Genomic DNA, 19,663 nt, shown 5'->3' on the forward strand with positions numbered 1-19,663 from the left:
TGCCATCATGTGTCTGCAATGCCCCTCTGCCATGTGCATTGGACAAGCTGGATAGTTTCTGCACCAAAGGATGAGTGGACATAAATCCGATCATCAGGAATTGGAATGCACATAAACCTATAGCAGCAGTTTCCAACGTTTTCCAGATGGGGGACACATTTTGGCAATTCAGGCAGCCTTGGTGACCCAAGGCAATTCAAAAGTGGGGGGGAAGGAGGGAGCAGTGCCATAACTAGCTAATTTTGCACCTGAGGCAAGAATATAAAATTGCACCCCCTCATGCTTATATATTTATAGTAGTTTTTTCATAGAAAAGGGAAAATAAACGTAATAATAATAATAATAATAAGTTTATTAAGTTAACTATTATTTTATTATTACAGTTAATCTAAGTTGTGGTGGGGGAAAGACCATCTCCCCCAACCATTCCGCACCCCTGCTACCTCAGCTTAAACCCCACACTCAGAAGCTGGAGGGGCTGGGGAAGTCATGCTCAGGGATGGGAGTATGGGTGGTGGGGGAGGGTCACACAAACAAAAAATGAAAACTGAAAAATCAGCTACATGCAACAGAAGCGGGAGGGGGAAATTAGTTACTGCAAGAGTCTATTAAGTGGCTTGCCTGGGATGACTATGCATTTCAAAGGTGGAGAAGCTGTCTTTGTAATGCATAATTGTTGCTCTATTGCTAGAGATAGCTGCTGGATGTGACAGCATTAAGGAACTGCAAATGGCTCGTTTAAGAGTCTCATGCAGCTCTGAGCTGCTGGCGACCCTTAACAAATCTAACTGCAACCCATGTTTGGGTCCCGACCCATAGGTTGGGAATCCCTGCAAAAGGGGAACATTTTAGCCTTCCTGGACATTCATTAAGGGATTTGAAAGTAGCCATTTTTCTTCAAAAGGATTTTACCATGAGATTACAGAGGGAGATGTCTGAATTGGAATTCATTTGCAAGTTTGACACATTTAACCTAGGGCTTAACAGAGGTCTCAGTTATCTTATGCATTACAAGGGCAGTTTCCCCACCTCTGATACTTGCAGGAATGGGACTCATCCCACTTAATTTAATTTACTTCTTCCACTGGTCCTATTAATGACAGGTGACCCCACTTTTTTTTCCTCCTCCTTCCTTCCGCCTTCATCGCTGCTATATAAACCCTGGGTTCACACTCTGCTCCAAATCTGAAAAAGTGGATCTTACCCACTTCTTATTACCCAACAAATAAATATGTTGGTCTTTACGGTGCTACCAGACTGCTTGTTTTTTTGCAATGTTTAAACAACTTTTCTATGGAAGATGAACTATATTTCATACAACACTGATGTATTTCTAGTCAAACAAGCTGAGTAGAGAGCCATACCTGTTTTAACCATAAGGTTACTGGACAGCTGGCACTCCGGAGGGGGAACTGTTGTCACATTCACCAAAGTTTTAACTGCAGTTGTAGGAGCAGCAGAATTGTTTTCCACTGGAACAGGGGGAAGCCTAGTTGTTTTCGCTGATGCTGTAATAGATGCCAAAGCTGCTGTAATTGTCAGTGGATATGCAGTTGATGTTTTGGTGATTTCTGAGTTTGTGAATTTCTTGGTGTCAGGTATTGTGGTTTCTATCTTTCTTTGTGTATGTGTTGTGGATGGCAGCGTGGAAGCTACCGCTGTGCTTACTTTACTGGTTAGAAACGTAATGGTGTGGGGTGGCCATGTAGGTGTGCTTCTTGGTGCAAGCAGAAAGTTTGTGTGTGCTGCTAATGTTGATGTCTGTCTTGAGGCAGTGCTAATTTTTGCTAGTGTTGATGTCAATGTGTTTAATGCTGTCATAGACAGCAAAGTTGTGTTTTCAGTGCCTACAGAAAACAAGGACGAAGTTGGCGCAGATTTTCCTGTTACTGATTTTGCTTCTGATGTTGCTACTGTAGGAATTGCACCAGCCGACACGGAAGGTAGCACTGTAATGACAGAATGGGTAAAGTTGGTTGTTGGCAGAAAAGCAGAAGTTATTTGTGTTGGTGAAGCATGGACAGAAGTTACAATGACTGATTGCAAAGCACTGGTGGCATGTGTTTGCAATGGGGTGCCATTGGTAGATTCATTAGGTGCAGCAACTGTAATCAGAACATTATTTGTACCATTTGCATGAAACTTCTCTGTACTAAATGCAGCTTGTTTCTGAATAACGGCAGTCATGTGACTAAGTGGTTCTGAAACAGAGCTGTTTATAATGTCTGTCGAATTTCCAGACATCACGTATTTTTCTCTAGTTAGACTGGATATCGTTGTTGAGGTTGAAGACTGCTTGGCTATCGAAAAGACAGACATTGCTGGTTGTATATCACTGAGAGAACTAATTTCACTATTAGCTGAGACAAACAAATTGTCAATGAACGGAGAAGCCAGTGGTAGCTCAGATGGTGTTGCATATAAGGCTTTTGTTGATGAAGAGACACTTTCACCATGGGTTCTATGAGATGTCAGGGCACTAGTAGTACTTGTATCATTAATGACAAAATCCTTCAGTTTAGGCAAATACAGATGAGGGGATAGTTCAACGTTTGCAGTAAAGTTAGTGTCTCTGATAGTGAAGAATTCAGTGATGTTTTGAGTTGTGTCAATATCTTTTTTTGACTGGGTTGCAGGTAGTGCTGTAGTGGTAAGATATGGAAAATAACGAACAGTAGACGTTTCCAGGGCAGATGAATGTATGTTAAATTGTGTGAAATTAGGAGACTTAATTCCAGTCAATGATGATGTTGCAGAGGTAGAGGTTTCTAAAGTTAGAGAGCTAGAAGCAGTTTGTTTGTTTGTAACATTGTTTATTTGCTGTTTCAGACCTGAAATCACAGAATCCAGGGCATGATAGCCAGTTTCTAATGAATAAGCGTGTGGAGAAATGTTGGCTGTTTCTTGTACTGACAGAACACCACCACCAGCTGAAGTATGCATGGCTGTAGTATTGCCTTCAGAAGCAGTGATTACAGGTATCACTGTGGTGTCGAAATTGCTTTCAGAGTTAACACCTGAAACACTAGAAAACACTGATGCAGGGTTGTGTAGGGCTTCTGTTGCCGGAACAAATGATGGCAATGCATACAATTCTGAAGGCACCGTAGTGGTCCATGGCTTTGTATCACTTGGGCTTGAGACTTGATCAGTGGTAAAATCAGATTTATTTAAAGTTGGGAAATGGACATAGTCTATATGCGGAATGCTAATGGTGACTGCTCCTGTATTTGTTTCTTCATTTTCTGTTAAATCTACAGCTGGAACTTCTCCATTAATAGCTGAAAGTTGTGAAGTTGTGGAATTATGAATAGTAGGTGTATCTTTAGTAGCAAACACAGATTTTGAAAGGCTTTTATTGGGAACGACTAATGGCACTGTAGGTGTAATAAGAGAACCAACAATTTTTGTTTTCAAAATACTTTCAGGCAGCAGTGTTCCTGCTGTGTGTTTATTGGCTCGAGTTTCTGGAGAAACTCTGGAATGTGTTGATCCATAGGAAAAGATATTGTTAGTATCTATGTTGGTATACACTTTGGCTGTACTACCTATTTTGAAAGACTGACCAGATGCCTCTCTAACTGACGAGCCATCAGAAGGTTGCAAAGTATGTTCAAAATCACTTGATAATACCACTGTATTGGCCTCATTCACTGTATCAGTTGCCTTTGTTCCCAATGCTTGACCGATTGACACTGTTGAGCGAAGGGATGAAGTATTTCTTAGCGGGAAAGTAGAAGTGTTCGCATAGTCTGGTGTCAAGTTTGTCACATTGTTAATACGTGCAATAATATCAAAAGTATGATTTGTCACTGTTACTACAGAAGATTCTTTATCGGTTGAAAAAGCAACTGTGGTGTCTTTGAAAAGAAAATCTGATGTACTTGCAGGTGCTGGTGATCGAACTCCTGCACTGCTAATACTGACTGCATCTGGAATAAATGTTCTTGGCACAGCAAAGACTGACCTATTTTTTGTTGAATGGGAGATTCCCACAGGATTATGAGAAGCGGGTGATAAAAATATTGCCTTGGTAGAACCCAACATGTCATTATCTGATGTGGAGGACTGATGACTTGTCACTTTTAATAATGTAGATATAGTGCCCTCTGTATGAAAGAATGAAGTACTAACCGTTGGAATCTCTGATTTACTATTAGAAGCTGATGATGAGGCAGCTGGGCTGATGTCATTCACTCTGTCAGTCACCACTGCCTTGTATGGCAGATTGGTGGGTATGGCTCCAGAAGAAGACACATTATCTGTTGAGTGAGACAATGAAGTTCTTTCAGTAGGAAGCCATGACACTGTTTCAGAAACTGTTGGTAGGAAAGATTGAGGGGATATTACTGACAGAGAAGAAGGAGAGTGTACAGATAGTAACGAGGTACTTTCTGAGGGTGACACTCTTCTCATTTCCTTTGTGGAATGTGTTATCATTGTTCCCAAGCTAATAAGTGATGTGATACCTGTGAACTCGTTAGGACCCCTTCTGGATAATGTGTGATTCACTGTACTGGAATTTACAGCAGTGACTGTACTAGGTGGATAATCTCTGTTTGCACTAAAATGAGAGTCAGCTGAGTCTACATGGAAGAAATTTTCAGTATCTGTGGATAAAGACACTTTGGTGGATAATACAGTTGACTTAGAAAAGGTAATGGCATGAGGTGATTGTATTACCAATGAAGAAAATGATGGTGATGGAACAGTTGCAAGAATGTCTGATCCTGATGTGCTTTCTTTTGAAATGGAGGGTGTTTCTAATGATGTTAGCTGAGATGGCACAGCAGTACTTGAATGTGTCATTGATGGTTTTGCAGACAATGTGGCAAACATACTGATTTGAGGCAAACCTGATACAACAGCGGTTCCATCTACATCTTGAGGGGATGACCTCACTGGTGATTCAGCTGAAACCTCAGAAGGCTCCTGGGATGCACTATTTCCACTGCCTTGGTAAAGTGTGGGTGAAAAATTAGTTTGGTCCACAGTTCTGGCACCAGTCAATGTTGTTTTTATTATCTGAAGCAAGTTTGCATTCTCCAATGTCTGTCTCATTGATGTGTCAGCCATTGAGGAAGACTTAATTTCTGGTGAAGGCCATGTTGGTGATAATATAGATCTCCAGTCAGCAAGAGACTCAGTAGAGGGGGCAACATTTATTTGGTGTTGTCTGGTCCCTGAAAAACAATACTTAAAATGAATGTTTTGCAACAAATGTGTTATTTTGGTACATTACATCAGTGAATCTGAAACAAGAAACGTATAATCCTAGGTAAATTACCTTTTTCTCGGGTTGAGGGACATGATGAATAAACATCATTACAGAAACTTACAAAATATGTATGTGAAAAGTGCAATGTGAGTAAACATAACTCTCTCATTGTTTCATTATAGAGAAAAACAAAAGATAGCACTGAACTTGACTTACAATGATATTGTACAATAATTGCTGATGTTGCACATTCAATAGTATGGCTTAACCTACTAGGAAGATAACTTTTTGCACTTGAGACAACTTTTGATGTGCAGTTTGTGATACTTCACCCACATATTTTTATGGAAAGATATTTTGACTATGTATAACTCAAATATACTTTGTGCAAAACAGGTCACATAACCTACAGTTCAAGACCCTCTGGTCCTCTAAATGTGAATATACTAAGTTATGTGAAGTTAGAAATATGATGCGTAAATGGGTTTATCAATACAGAATTTCTAGTGACAGCCACTAGTGGTAGTTAAGTGACTTAATGGCTTGGTGCTCCAGTCAACAATCTGTAAATTGTTTTGTTTTTCTTGTAAGCCCAAACTGTGGTTGGTTCTACAAAGACATGTGACTATGCCACCTGGGTCTGTAATCCATCTTGAATTTGGTATTTTTGTATTGGGATGGTGAGGATGAAACAAAGGATTCCGGCCCTGGAATCTATTTAAGGGATGGGAAGCATCCAACAACATTATTCAGCTGACATTTGAAACTCCCTCCCAAGCCGTAAGGCTGTGTCTACATGGGCACAAATCTTCGAAACAGCCATGCCAGTAGCCATTTCGAAGATTATTAATGAGGTGCTGAATTGACTATTCAGTGCCTCATTAGCACGAGGACGCTTCTGGCCATGGCACTCCGAAAGCGCCGCTTTCGAACGCCCGCAGCTCGGCGTGGCTACACGGGATCCTTTTCAAAAGGACCCCGCACCTTTTGAAATCCCCTTATTCTGCTCAGCTGAAGCTGAGTGAAATAAGGGGATTTTGCAAGGTGCACGGTTCTTTCGAAAAGGACCCCCATGTAGCCGCGCCAAGCAGCAGGTGTTCGAAAGTGGCACTTTCAGAGCGCCACAGTTGAAAGGGTCCTAATGCTAATGAGGCACTGAATATTCAATTGCAGAGGGAGCCAACAGGTTAGCTACTGTCTCCTTCCCTGAGGCTCAAGGGAGGGGGAGTGCCCCGGCTGCTCCATCCCTGCTGCTTCCCTGAGGCTCGCGGAAGGAGGATGGGGAGTGCCCCCGTTGGTCCCTCGCTGCTGCTTCCCAGAGGCTCAGGGAAGGGGGAGGGGTGCTGCAGCTTCTCCATCCCAGCTGCTTCCCCGAGGCTTGGGGAAGGTGGAGTGCCCCCCCCGCCCACCGTCCCGTATGTGGCCATGGGAGATATGGTCACCCTACACATGGCCCTTGAACCTCAGCCCACAAGAACAATCATGCTTTAATCCTCCACATGGCAAGCTGCTGACAACTACTGACGCAGGACCCACGAAGCCTATCCCCAGTTTGAGGCTCCTGATGTCCTGTTGGTGGACTCCCATAGCAGCTAATAAATTGGCTGGCCCTATGTAAGCCAGCGTAGGGAAAGAAAGCTGCCAAATGAACGGAGATCCACTCTGCTCTGCACAGTGTGACTTTTGCTTCCTGCTCTTGCTCCCTCAGCTTGCCTTTCTAGTATCCTGTCCCAGATTGGCCCCCATCAGTGATCCCTGTAAACTGGGTGCTAGTGCAGCTGCTCAGGAGAGATTCAGCTGATTAGTAGAGTGCCCACAACTAGGTTTTTGTTTCTACTTGCACATGCCTCAATGCACATAAAAATTTATTCCACACATGGACAGAAAAAATCTGCTCATAGGTGGAAAAGATTAGAGGGAACATTGCTTGATCTCTGACTTGCGAGTTTGATCTTCCGCCTCTTACCCAGGAGCATTCTCACTCTGCTTGACTCTATCAGCTTGTGATACAAGTCTGATCTGACTTGTTTTTTCCTCTTTTGATAAGTACTATTGATACTGGGCCATTTCCACCTTGCTGAATAGACCTTGTCAGCTCTGGCCCTCTCTTTTACTGAGACCCCACTCTGTAAATATGCCTCTGAAACCACCCCCCACTCATGCATCTGATGAAGCGGGTCTTTGCCCACGAAAGCTTATGCTCCAAAATATCTGTTAGGCTAGAAGGCGCCACAAGACTTCTTGTTGTTCCCTGACCGAGCTGACTCTCAACTCCATACTGTGGCCTGACCACTTTGTCTGGCTTCCTACAACCTGATCTTGACAATACACATTGTGCTGAGTCTCCTGAGCTGTTTCTGCAACTTAATTTCCAGCCCATCCCCCCATTCTTTCTACTGACAGATGACATTTCATTCACTGGGTGTGGTCAGCCTGCAGAGGTAGTGTGACCCCTCTCTCCCCTCCTCCGCCCCCTGCATGACTGACATTGCCACATTCTGCCTGATCAGGATCCCTCTGCATGTCTAGCTCCTCTTGCTATTGGTGCTTCCTCTTGTGCTTACCTCTGTCTACAAAATGACAGCACCAGAATCACTCCATCCTAGGTACACAGCTCATGGACAGTATTGGTTAATGGAGAACACCTGATTTTCAGCACAGAGTTCTGACTTGGATACCTTCTCGGTGCTATGAGTGATGTCATTAACTGAATAATCCTGCGTATCATAGGAATTACTAGAAATTAATCCTGAAGACAACATAACTCAGTCCTCTAACTTCCTTCCTCCAATCATCTATTCAAAGATTAGTACTGAATGATAATTTAAGTGGCTGTGTAATCTTGTGTAAGAACAGAAGTTGTATATTGCCAATGTATTATGTAAGTGTATGTTACTTACATAGCATCTGAGTGTGGTTTGTATAGCAATTCCCTGCAGTTCCTAGTTCTACCACTGACATTTGGCAGCTTATTTTGTGTTTCCGTTATACAGTAGCAATCCTGTATGACTGAAACTTCACTTTATTGGTGCTACACTAATCTTGATGTTAATTTGGTAGAAATGTAAGTTTTGTTGTGCAGGCCCATGTATTTTACTGTTTATGGTCATTTCTCCAGAGCCAGATGAAACCCCTGCCTCAGCTATTTTACATGTGCAAGTGTCTTCCCCCATTTTTGTAGGGGGCCTTAGAGCACTGCACTGAGTATGACTTACTTAGTAGTATTGCATGAATAGGAGTGGCATAGCCAGCAGAGAAGGATGAGGTGGGTGGGCATGAGGAAGGAAGATTTTAGTTTAAGCCAGTCAAACACAGCAGAATTACCTGCTAAGAATAAGCTACATGGAGTTTCAAGGGTTAATGGGGAGGTGATTGGTGGGAACTAGGCCTGGGGGAGCATATATGTGGAGGGAGAGTGTAGCCAATGGGGACATAGCATGGTGTGATGTGTGACAGAAGGGAAAGCGGGGAACTCAGTGAACAAACTAAGGAGGTTCGAGAGCTGTCAGTCTGCGTGCACCAATTGTGCCAATGTGATCCATTAACATAATTCTTTAGCATGAGTCAGTACAGATTCAGGTTACCCTGGCTCTTACCTTTATATAATTTGCAGTAAATTTCACTGATTGTTACCTATAAGAACTGTTCCCTCTGTTGTTTAGTCCTGATGGTATTTTTATTTTGGTCGTCTTAGTATTCTTTTTAATTGGGGTTATACATTTAATTTGAGCCTTTATTATGGTATATTTACAATGTTTCCGTGCAGCTTGCAGGCATTTCAATGGTGGACTTGTGATTATTGCCACTAATAACTGGGCAAAGCCTTTGGATGATTAACTACTGTGTTAATACTAAATGCATTTAAAAGGGAAAAAAAAAAGAGGAGCCATTAGGGTCCGTGCCTCCTTCCAACCCTGTCCATGGCTGGGGCTGCTGGAGCGGCAGTGGGGGCTCCAGCCCCTGGCCCCTGCTGCTGTGGGGCCAGCGGGGGCTCCAGCTCCCCACCCCCGCATGGCTGCAGGGCCAGTGGGGGCGCTGGCTCCCGGCCACCACATGTGGTTGCAGGGCTGGCAGGGGCTCTGATAGCCCCGTGGCTGGGAGCTGGCTGGGGTGCTGAGCCCCACTGGCAGCCCCAGCTGTGGGAGCCCTGACAAGGAGGTGCCGGTATGTAGTACTGGCACGTACCACCAGAAAAAAGCCCTGACTAAATGGAAATACATGTTTCACAATGGGCTTGATTTGAATTCTCCTATAGAGCAAACAATAATATTGAGTAAGTAATAAATTAATCTAAATTACCTTTCACTCTGCAATACTTTCACTAGTTGCGTGGATCTGTACAGAACTAGGTTAATAAAATCACAGTTGTAAGACCAGTGGGAACCACTTTGATCATCTGTTCTGATCTGTGCATACAAGCACAGGACAATGTGTAGCCCAGATGCTTCACAGAGAAGGAAATGAGCCTCAGAGCAGGTCTACACCGTGGCGGAAGTTTGAATTAAGGTAAGCATTTCCAGCTACGTTAATTACATAACCAGAGTCAATGTACCTTAATTCAGGCTTCTGTGCCGTCTCCACTAAGGGAGGTTAATGGGAGCAAACACTTTTGTCAACTTCCCTTACTCCTAACAAGGGACAGGTGTACTGGAGCTGGCACAGGCACCTTGTCAGGTTGTTTAATGTGTCCCTATTAGGCACGCAAAATTGAACTCCAGTAGATCGACCGCAGCAAGGTTGATCTTCCGTGTAGTGCAGAAGTATCTTTAGACAGACATGATACTTTCCATATTCCTTGCTTAGTCCAGTGCTGTCATGTCCTTACTGGCAGTAGATTACCTCCTCCCTAGCTGTTTCAGCTACACTGACTGGCTTATTGGGGGCTAAGCCAATGCCCTGCCTACTTCTACCTTGAATAGGGAGTGCAATGCAGTGACAACCAATAAAACTACAAGCTATAACTAAGTTTGTAAGCAGCTTCAAGAGGGAATAGGAAGTCTGCAGCACTCACTCCCACACTCGTTGAAGTCAGATAGCAGTGTGTGTCTATGTGCAGGGAAAACACCAGTTTAGTTCCGTCATTTCCAACTCCTGTGGTAGGGGAGGTGTCTCCTCCCCTTGTGGCCTGGGTACATAGGCCATGCCACAAGCTGGCTCACAGTGAAATGGAAAGGCTTGAAAAGCAACAACAAAATGTTAATTCTGATTGAGTCACAACTAAAATATGAAGAATGTAGGATTTTACAAATTGTGATTTTTAAGCTTACTGTGTAATCATTTCAAGAAAACAGATACTAGGAACAATAAGGTGCAGAATGTACATACGTTGGTACTACTGGTGTTTTAAACACCTGCACAAGTCAACTGAGGAGTTCAATTTCCTCATTTCTTTTTAATACCCCTGTGATGGGGTTCAGGGGTCCCCCTGCACTGCACCCCATCCGCTGGCAGGAGTGACTCTCACTCAGCAGGTACAACAGGAGGTTTATTAGGCAACAGATGCCCAGTTTCTCACAGAAGCGACAGTACAGCAGTCAGAGACAGTCCTTCCAACCCGTCCTGGGGAGAAGACCCCGAGGGGTGCCCCTCTGGGCTGTAGCTTTCCCCCTCCTCAGGCTGGCTGCCTTCCAGCTCCTCTTCCCCTAGCCTCTAACTGCCGCCCCCGATTCAAAAACCCAGCTTGGCTCCTCCCTCCTCTTTGTTCAGGACAGAGGTGTTACCTGCCAGTTGTAGCCCCAGGGTCATCCTTAGCCACTGGGAGCTGCTCTCCTTGCCTCTCACATCCAGCCTGACTCACACATGCACTCCCCCCACTCCATCACAACCCCCCATCAGTTTTATCCCTGTAATATTATGTTGACTTTCTGCCTGTACGTACACATACATTATCAGAGCTGGCAAGATGACCACATACAGATGCTTCATAGAGGAACCCAGCCAATGCTGACTCTATTCCCACAATGTATGCATGCTAAGTTAGCGATGTTTGGTTGTCAAAATCCATTCCCTTTGTATAGCTGCTTACAAACCCTTATATCTTATATAATATTTTGCAAGGTAAGGTGAGTGAGATAATGGTTTATTGGACCAGCATTTGTTGGTGGGAGAGATGAGCTTTTGAGCTTCTCTCGCACCAGCAGAAGCTGGCCAATAAAAGATATTACCTCTGCCATCTTGTGTCTCTACTATCCTGAGACTAACTTGGTTACAGATATAGAACTGTGTGATGGATTGGATCACAGAGATCCTCTTCAGACTGTCACCTGATGTGCTGAGTGTATTAATGAGCCCACCTTGCTGTCCTCTGGAGTACCCCAAATATGGGACTGTCCCGCCAAAAATGGGATGGATGTTCACCATTGCCATGTGTCACGAAAAGTACACTGCAACACTTTGGTCTCTGTGCTGTTGTTGCTGTTGTTGGTGGCTCAATAGGTGATCGTACCCCTTGCTTTCTGGTGTTCCACACGCTTGGATATAGAAATACTTAAATAGGAACTTTGTGCTTTGGGACTTATTTTTACAGCCTTCCAAGAGCAGATAACTGAACACCTTTGCCCTGCCACTGCCTCACCCCTTCCCAAGGCCCAGCTGCTATCCTAGCCTTCTCTGAGGCCTTGCCCCCAGTTACTCCATTCTGCCTGGTTCTGTTCACTCAGTTATTTTCAGCATGCTGGGCAGAGAGTTAGGGTGTCAGAGGGGAGGGGGAAGGCTCTGGGTGACGGTATGAGCTCTGGGCTGTGGCCAAAAATGAGAAGTTTGGAATGTGGGAGGGGGCTCCAGGATGGGTCACAGGGATGGGGAGGGGGTATGGGCTCTGAGCTCCAGGGTGGGGCCAGAGATGAAGGATTCAGAGAGCAGGGTGTCTCCAGGCAGTGGTAGTGTGTTCGGGTGTGGGGTATGGGAGAGAGAGGGCTCCAACTGGGACTGCAGGCTCTGTGTGGGAGTGGGGATAAGAGGCATGAGGTGCAGGGTATGGGCTCCAGGCTTGCACTGAGAGGTTTGGAGTATAGGAGGGGAACAGGCTCTGGGATGGAGTCTGAGTGTGTGAGGGGGCTCAAGGTTGGGGCAGGGAGTTGGATGTGCAAAGGGTTGTGGAGCACAGGCTCCAGGAGGGAGTCTGAGTGTGCAGAAGGGCTCCAGGCTGGGTCAAGGAGTTGAGACAGGCAAGTGGGTGAGGGGTACAAGCTCTGGGCAGCTCTTACCTCAGGTGGTTCCCAGAAGTGACTGGTATTTCCCTCTGGCTCTTAGGAAGAGGTGCTGCCCCCTGTCCACAGGCACCACCCCCACAGCTCACATTGGCTGCAAGTCCCAGCCAGCAGAAGTTGTAGAACCAGTGCTTGACACAGAGGTAGTACATAGAGCCCCTGTGGCCATACCTCCACCTACGAGCCAAAAGGAAACACTGGCTGCTTCAAGGTTTGGAGCCGCACAGATCTAGAGCAGGTAGGGAACTTGCCTTAGTCCTGTGTGACACCAACTGGATGTTTAAAGGCCCCGTCAGCACTGATAACTAGAGCTGCCAGAATCCTTGACTGGGTGTTCTGGTCAAAAACCAGAGGCCTAGCAATACTAATCAGGCAGTAGTTCTCTAATACAGGCTAGAAAAAAGGGTGTTAGTCTTTCATGTCTAGAACATTTTCACAATTATGTTTTTTCCTTGAGCACTGCTACCCACCAAAAGAGTTGAAGTGGCTATATGAAATACAGAGTGTGTGTTCTTCAGTGGCTCACCCTTTATAATACAGAAATTATTGTCTGGCAAATATAAATGGATTTAGGAGACCATAAAAATGCAGCTATGGGAGGTGCCTTATTTCCAAAGGTTTAGCTCCAGCTCTGCAAACCACATACACATTTAATTAACGATAACCCTCATTGACATCAATAGAATTTTAGCATATGCTGAAGGATGAACCCAAACACATGCTTGAAATTAAGCATGTGCTTAAATACTGTGCTGAATCAGGGAGTTAGCCAGTCTGATTTAGAATTGCTTTACATCACCTCAAAATTCATCACTGCCCAGTTTATTATAGCCTTACAGGTTGAACCTCTCTAATCCAGCACCCTCAGGACCTGACCAATGCCGGATGAAAGAATTTGCTGAACCACAGAAGGTCAATATTGTCTAGCAGTATTACCAACATTTTCTCATTTTACTGGGCTCTTAGAAGACATTTAGGAGCTAAATAACAGCTAAACAGCTAAATAACAGCACAGAACACAGAGCCAGGACTGATGACTGGAAACAAACTTTATGGGACACAGAAAACATGGCCACACCCATGGTAAGCAGTCATCCGACTAACTAAAACCATGCTGGATTACAGATGTTGCCAGGTGAGAGAGTTCTGGATTAGAGAAATTGAACACATAAAAAATTGTACTACTGCTCCATGTATCAAAAACCCAGACCCAAACTCTTCTGCACACTTTACATGAGATAAGACTCAACTACTGCTGTCTGAAGAGGAGTCCCAGAGGGAAAGATGGGAAGGCAGATTTATTTCTTTTCTGAAGTCTTTGCTCTCTAGAGCATAGCAATATATCAACATCAATCCATGTACAATCTGTAACATTCTCACTCTCCCCCACCCCCGTTCCTTCACTTGAAGGTTATCATTCTCATTGGCACCATTCAAGAGATAATGCCAAATTGACATTATCTCAGTTTGACAGGGAAAGGAAAGCATGGCATAACAGAGTAGCAGAAAAATCAGAATGTCAGAATCATCTGCTGTTTCTCTTCCACAACTCACAGCAGCCCCAGTCCTTTACTCCTCACTTTCAACTATTTTTCTATGCCAGTTGGTAATTTTTCTTTTACATCCTTTGGTGAGCAAAATCACCCCAGGCATCCACACTCATTCCATTGAATGATTGGTGGTTTACAGAACTGCTTACCAGGTGTTTTTTAGTCAGATCCAAAATGTTGTCATGCTGCTGCTGTGAAGTTTCTTATGATTCCATCTGGCTACCAGTGCATTTTTACAAGAATCTCCCCCCCTTATGTAACTGACCATCTTCCATTAGTGAGCAGCTGGGGTACTCGGGAAGTGAGAGAATCCACCCAAAGTGCAAAGTTTAATCTCAGGCGTACATACATTAGAGTAAGCTCTTTGCTAGTTGAGCATGGATGGATTAACATTAAGCACCTACTGTTGTGAGATCAAGAAATAAGGAAACAGAAATACAAGTAATAAAAACTACACTAAACGTATATAGGAGTGGTGGACAGAGCATACCAAAACGGAACAAAAAGAAACAGATACAAACACAAGGAAGAAGAAACAAAGAAAGAAAAATGAGGAGAGACCAACACATAAATATGCAAGGTGAGATCCTTTGAACTGGGTGCTGCAACTCTTCTCTTTGAGGCCCCTATCTTATGCTAATTAGCAGTTGGAGGGGAGAGGACCAAATTCCATCTTTGTCTTTGGGCTTGTCTATACTTACCGGAAGATCAACATGCTGGTGGTCGATCTTCTGGAGTTCAACTCTGCGCATCTGGTGAAGACACAGCAAAATCAACCTCTTCAGGCTCAGCCATTGACCCTGTAACTCCACACTATCAGGTGGAGTAGGGGAGGTCGATGCGAGATTACAGAGGCTCAGACTTCACTAGGGAAGTAAGGCGATTCTGATACATTGATTCCAGCTATGCAAATGCCATAGCTAGAATTGCTTTTCTGAAATTGATTTATTTCCTCAGTATAGACTTATCCTCTGTCATAACTACACCTATATCTGGCTTTGGGGGCAACCTGAAATACTTGTTCTCAAAGTACAGTATGACACATTATTCAAAGCTGTATGAGAAATTTGGAAGACATATATAAAGGGGCAGAGTGATAATAGTAGGCTAAGAAAGCATGCAGGAAAAGCTTGAACCTAATACTCAGGAGATCAATGCATAAATTTCAAGACAGAGCACTAGTAAAGAAAGATAACCTTAGTTGTTGTCTTTCTGAATAGAGAAGATATGGGGGAAAAAACAAGAGAAAAGGGAACCAATAAAAATGAGGTCACAGGAGAGCAGACTGGAAATTACTGGAGCATGGCTAAGGCTATGTCTACACTACAGTGATCTGTTGCAGAAGTTACTGTCGGAAGATATCTTCCGACAAAACTTCTGTCAAGAGATTGTGGCCATACATGAAAACAGATTGTTCAGTCGATCTGCTCTGTTGACAGACAGTGGCCAGACTGCCCGGCCACTCTCTCAACAGAATGGCCAACTGAAAGCATAACAGCAACCCAGCAGTGTGACCGGTGACCCAGAAGCTCTGTCTGTTGACAGACCCCGCCCCTCCCCGCTCAGAGCATCCACATGGGTTTTTTGTTGACAGATTCTGTCGAGAAAGATGCTCTGCCTCGGGGGGCGGGGGCGGGGGCAGAAGGCTGTCAACAAAAGTGCCAAGTTCTGTCAACAATATGTTGACAATGCATTTTAGTGTGGACACTCTGCAGGTTTCGTTGACAAAACGCCAGTTTTGTTGAGAAAGCCCTGTAAAATAGACTTAGCCTAAGATTTTGAAAGTGGAGACAGGAAAGGAAGAATTGTAGAGATGCTGCACCTTGGCAGGATTTGACAACTGCATGGGTGTGAGGGGAATGGAATGGGAGACTGTCAGCAAGGGCAAAAAAAGTGGGAGGTTTGAAGATTTGGAGTTGGAGCTAATAAACTCACTCCCACTGTAGCCATTTTGAATTCAATGTGGTGAGATCACATCCAGGCAGAGATATAAGATGTGGGAGGCAAAGTGAGACCAGATAGAGGGTGAAAGCTTAGCAAGAGGAGAGGTAAAGTAGACAGTGTAAAGTAGGCAGGCAGAGGGCTGGATCCAAAGGCTTGGCTGGCTGGATCCTGCACATGAACTATATTTTGCCCACCCCTGCCCTAGGTGGTCATGCTGTCTCCTAGAATGAGAGACTGGAGAAATAACAGAGAGCATAAGAGACAGATCAATGCAGAACCATACCAAACAAAGAGAGGAAGAACTCAGGAAGCAAAAAGAATAGCATAACAAAAGCCAGAGAAGACATTGTGAATAGGAATGAATTTTCAATACTATCAAAGAAAAGCAGAGAAATAATGAATATTAATTAATTCCTACCAGCTGATAGGAATAAGGGGATTTCGATGTTTGCAGTAGATGAGCCATGCGCGAAACGCGGCACTTTTGAAGTGCTGCAGCCAGCAGCATGGTAATGAGGCACTGAATATTCATTTCAGCACCTCATTAGTATTCTTCGATTGGGCCATTAGCATGGCCATTTCAAAGTTTTTCCTAAGTGTAGATGTAGCCACTGAGTTGTAGCATCAAGACACAAGTTGTGTTGTGCTGCCTTCTGGTACATGAAATCTTTGCCAAGCTGTCTCAGGAAGCAAGGAGACGTGAAAGAACAGAGTACAGTAGAACCCCAAGATAAGCACACTCAAGTTGCATGTATCTCGGGTTAACGCGACTCTGAGTGACAGGCAGCTGGCACCTGGCTCTGGGCTGCCCACCGCTCAGAGGAGCGGGGAAAACTGCCAGTTTGCCAGCTCCTGTCAGGGATGGCTGCCACACTGGTCAGTTTCCTGGCTCCCCTGATTTACACAAAATTTGACTTATGTGGGGTTGTGCAAGAATGAAACCTCCACGTAAGTTGGAGGTCTGCTGTACCCAATATGTGCATGAGCTGCAGTGGTAGCAACTGGGCACAACTTTAGTAAATCCACTGACACTAAAATTTCCTCTGCATTTACCACTTCTGTTTCAGATTAACAGCTTTTGAAAATGCAGATTAGCATAGTTAATTAAAGCAGTAAAGTTTCTGCCCAGGAGAGAATGTGACCTTTGCAATCTACTAGCAACTCTACCTCTTGGCAAAAAAGCATCTAAAGAGAAAATTGAACTGTATATGAAATTAAAAATCTGTCCTCAGAACATTGTACTCACTTAAATTATACCCCAAGCCACCGTTTGTAAATTTCATTAGTAATTTATCCTATTTAAAATGACCTTTTGTTCTATCATACTTCAGGCTATTGACTTATTGCCTTCCTCTTAGGGCTAAAACCCACTTAGCAGCTCATTCATTAAAACAACCATTATTGATTAACAAACTTTTTCATTTCCAATAACAGGAAATATTTCAAAATGCACCAAGGCAGGAAAGAGAGAAACCAAGCCATTCCAGAGAAAAGTATGAATTGTCACTTATACAAACAAATACATGCTCAATCAAGAGCCCTCCTGTGACCTGCACAGAGAAGTAAGAGGGCATATATAGAGCCACCTTAGGCCCTCAGTTACACCAAGAATGGCCACTCTCTCTTCTGCACAGATGGGTTGACAGGGAGGGGACACGTGTAAATCTTTGGTTCTGCCCCCCCTCCCTCCCCCCAAGCACCAGCTCATATACCACAAGAAAGTAACTTGGGTCATTAAAAAGGATGTTGAGATTATGGCACCCTAGAAAAGGGGAGCCCCAGGACCACAATCTGATTCCTGCCCTGCTTCTGAGGCAGTGTATCTAAGCCCTGACCCTTATACAGGCTTGACTGTACAGTCTTAGTCCAGCCCCCTGTAAAGGCGACTATGTTGATAAAAGGTTACAATCAACAAAAATGCATGGATGCTTGCCATGTCCATAAAACCTTGCATTTCTATACAGAAATTAGATCAGGTCACTGCATGTGCAAACTGCACACTTACGCAGCTGAGAATCGAAACCTTGGGCCTATTTCCTTTATGATGTTAGAAGCCAGGGACTATGAAAAAAAAACCTAGTTGCAGTGCACCTGTTCCACACTAGATCAGGTAGAGAAGAGCTGTAAGTCCCCGTTCCATGCTAGAGAACCTACCAGTTCATTCCATCAATTAGAGAGAGATCCAATCTCCCATGAACTCACCAGGGGAGGCCTGTAAGCTGGAAGAGAAAACAGCTGACAGAACATAAGGCCCTGTTGACAAAGAACATTTTCTCTTCCTGTCTAGGACAGAAATGAGCCTGAAGACTCTCAGAACCAGCCAGACCGAGAGGTCAAGGGGAACTGAGGACAGACTGCTTTACCCCTGCCAGAACACTGCACCCCTCAGAAAAGACTATTTGCATTTTCTATTAATTTACAATGACTGAAAGGATCCTTCCAGGATCCTTGGCAGTAGATTCTACACAATGATTCAATACAGAAGAAAGCTTGTTTTACTACTCTGGAAAGCAAAGGGAGCAGAGAGGTTGCAAGCTGGGAAGCTGCTGCCTGAAATAAATGGTGTAAAAGTTTTACTTTTGTGCCATTTTTTCCTTTATAATCTGTGGCTCGATGCCACAGCCCCACTATAGCCTTTTACAAGTCCCTGTAAGAAAACTAGCAAATACAGTACACAAGTTCAACATCCCATTTTTTTCAAATTTAAAAAGCCTCAATACAACCCACTCTTCCTGGGCTAGAGTACGCTATTAATCACACAAAAAACAGCTCAAAGTTTCAGCCATTTGGAGTTCAGACTTTTTCAGGGCTATCAGGTGACCCCTGCACTCTTGGGAGAACCAAACACCACCTAGACAAAACCTGACAGGTGTTTGTCTAACCTGCTCTTAATCACCAATCATGGAGATTCCACAACATCTGTAGGCAATTTATTCCAGTGGTTAATAGGTAGGATGTTTTTCCTAATGTCCAGCCTAAACCTCCCTTGCTGCAGTTTAAACCCATTGTTTCTTGTCCCGTCCTCAGAGGTTATGGAAGATACATTTTCTCCCTCCTCCTTGTAGCAACCTTTTAGGTACATAAAAGCTGTTACAATGTCCCCTCACAGTCTCTTCTCTTCTAGACTAAACAAACCCAAATCTTTCAATCTTCCCTCATGGGTCGTGTTTTCTAGAGCTTTTTTGTTGCTCTTTGTTGGACTTCCAAATTGGCCACATTCTTTTACTGAAACATGATGCCTAAAACTGGACACAATACTCCAGTTGAGACCTCGTCAGTGCAGAGTAGAGTAGAAGAATTTCCTCTCATTTCTTACAACATTCCTGTTATACATCCCAGAATGATGTTTGGCTTTTTTTGCAGCAATGTTACATTGTTGGCTCATACTTATCTTGCAGAACCCCAAATTCCTTTCCACAGCACTCTTCCTTGGCAATCAAATCCCAGTTTGTTTAGGTGCATCTGATTTTGCCTTCCTCAGTGGAGTACTTTGCATTTGGCCTTATAGAATTTCGTACTATTTTCCTGAGACCATTTCTCCACTTTGTTGACATCATTTTGAATTATAATCTTATCTTTCAAAAAAATTCCAACCCTCCCACCTTGACATCATCTGCAAACTTTATAAGTATATTCTCTGTGCCATTACCTAAAAGAACTGATGAAGATACTCAACAGAACTGGTTCCAAAATGGATTCTTCCTAAACTCCACCCCTTCCAGTATGATTGTAAACCACTGACA

General features: G+C 43.9%; 1 protein-coding gene across 1 annotated transcript in view; it reads right to left on the reverse strand.

Moving 5' to 3' along the window:
* KIAA1549L (KIAA1549 like) overlaps window positions 1-19,663 on the reverse strand; it is a 213,262-nt gene that overhangs the window by 87,178 nt on the left and 106,421 nt on the right. The window contains exon 2 of the mRNA XM_074998972.1: window positions 1,365-5,183. Within this exon, the coding sequence (XP_074855073.1) occupies window positions 1,365-5,183 (3,819 nt within the window). The remainder of the gene's footprint in view (window positions 1-1,364; window positions 5,184-19,663) is intronic.

The sequence above is a fragment of the Carettochelys insculpta genome, chromosome 6 (genome assembly GCF_033958435.1).
Source record: "Carettochelys insculpta isolate YL-2023 chromosome 6, ASM3395843v1, whole genome shotgun sequence".
NCBI classification, from domain to species: Eukaryota; Metazoa; Chordata; order Testudines; family Carettochelyidae; genus Carettochelys; species Carettochelys insculpta.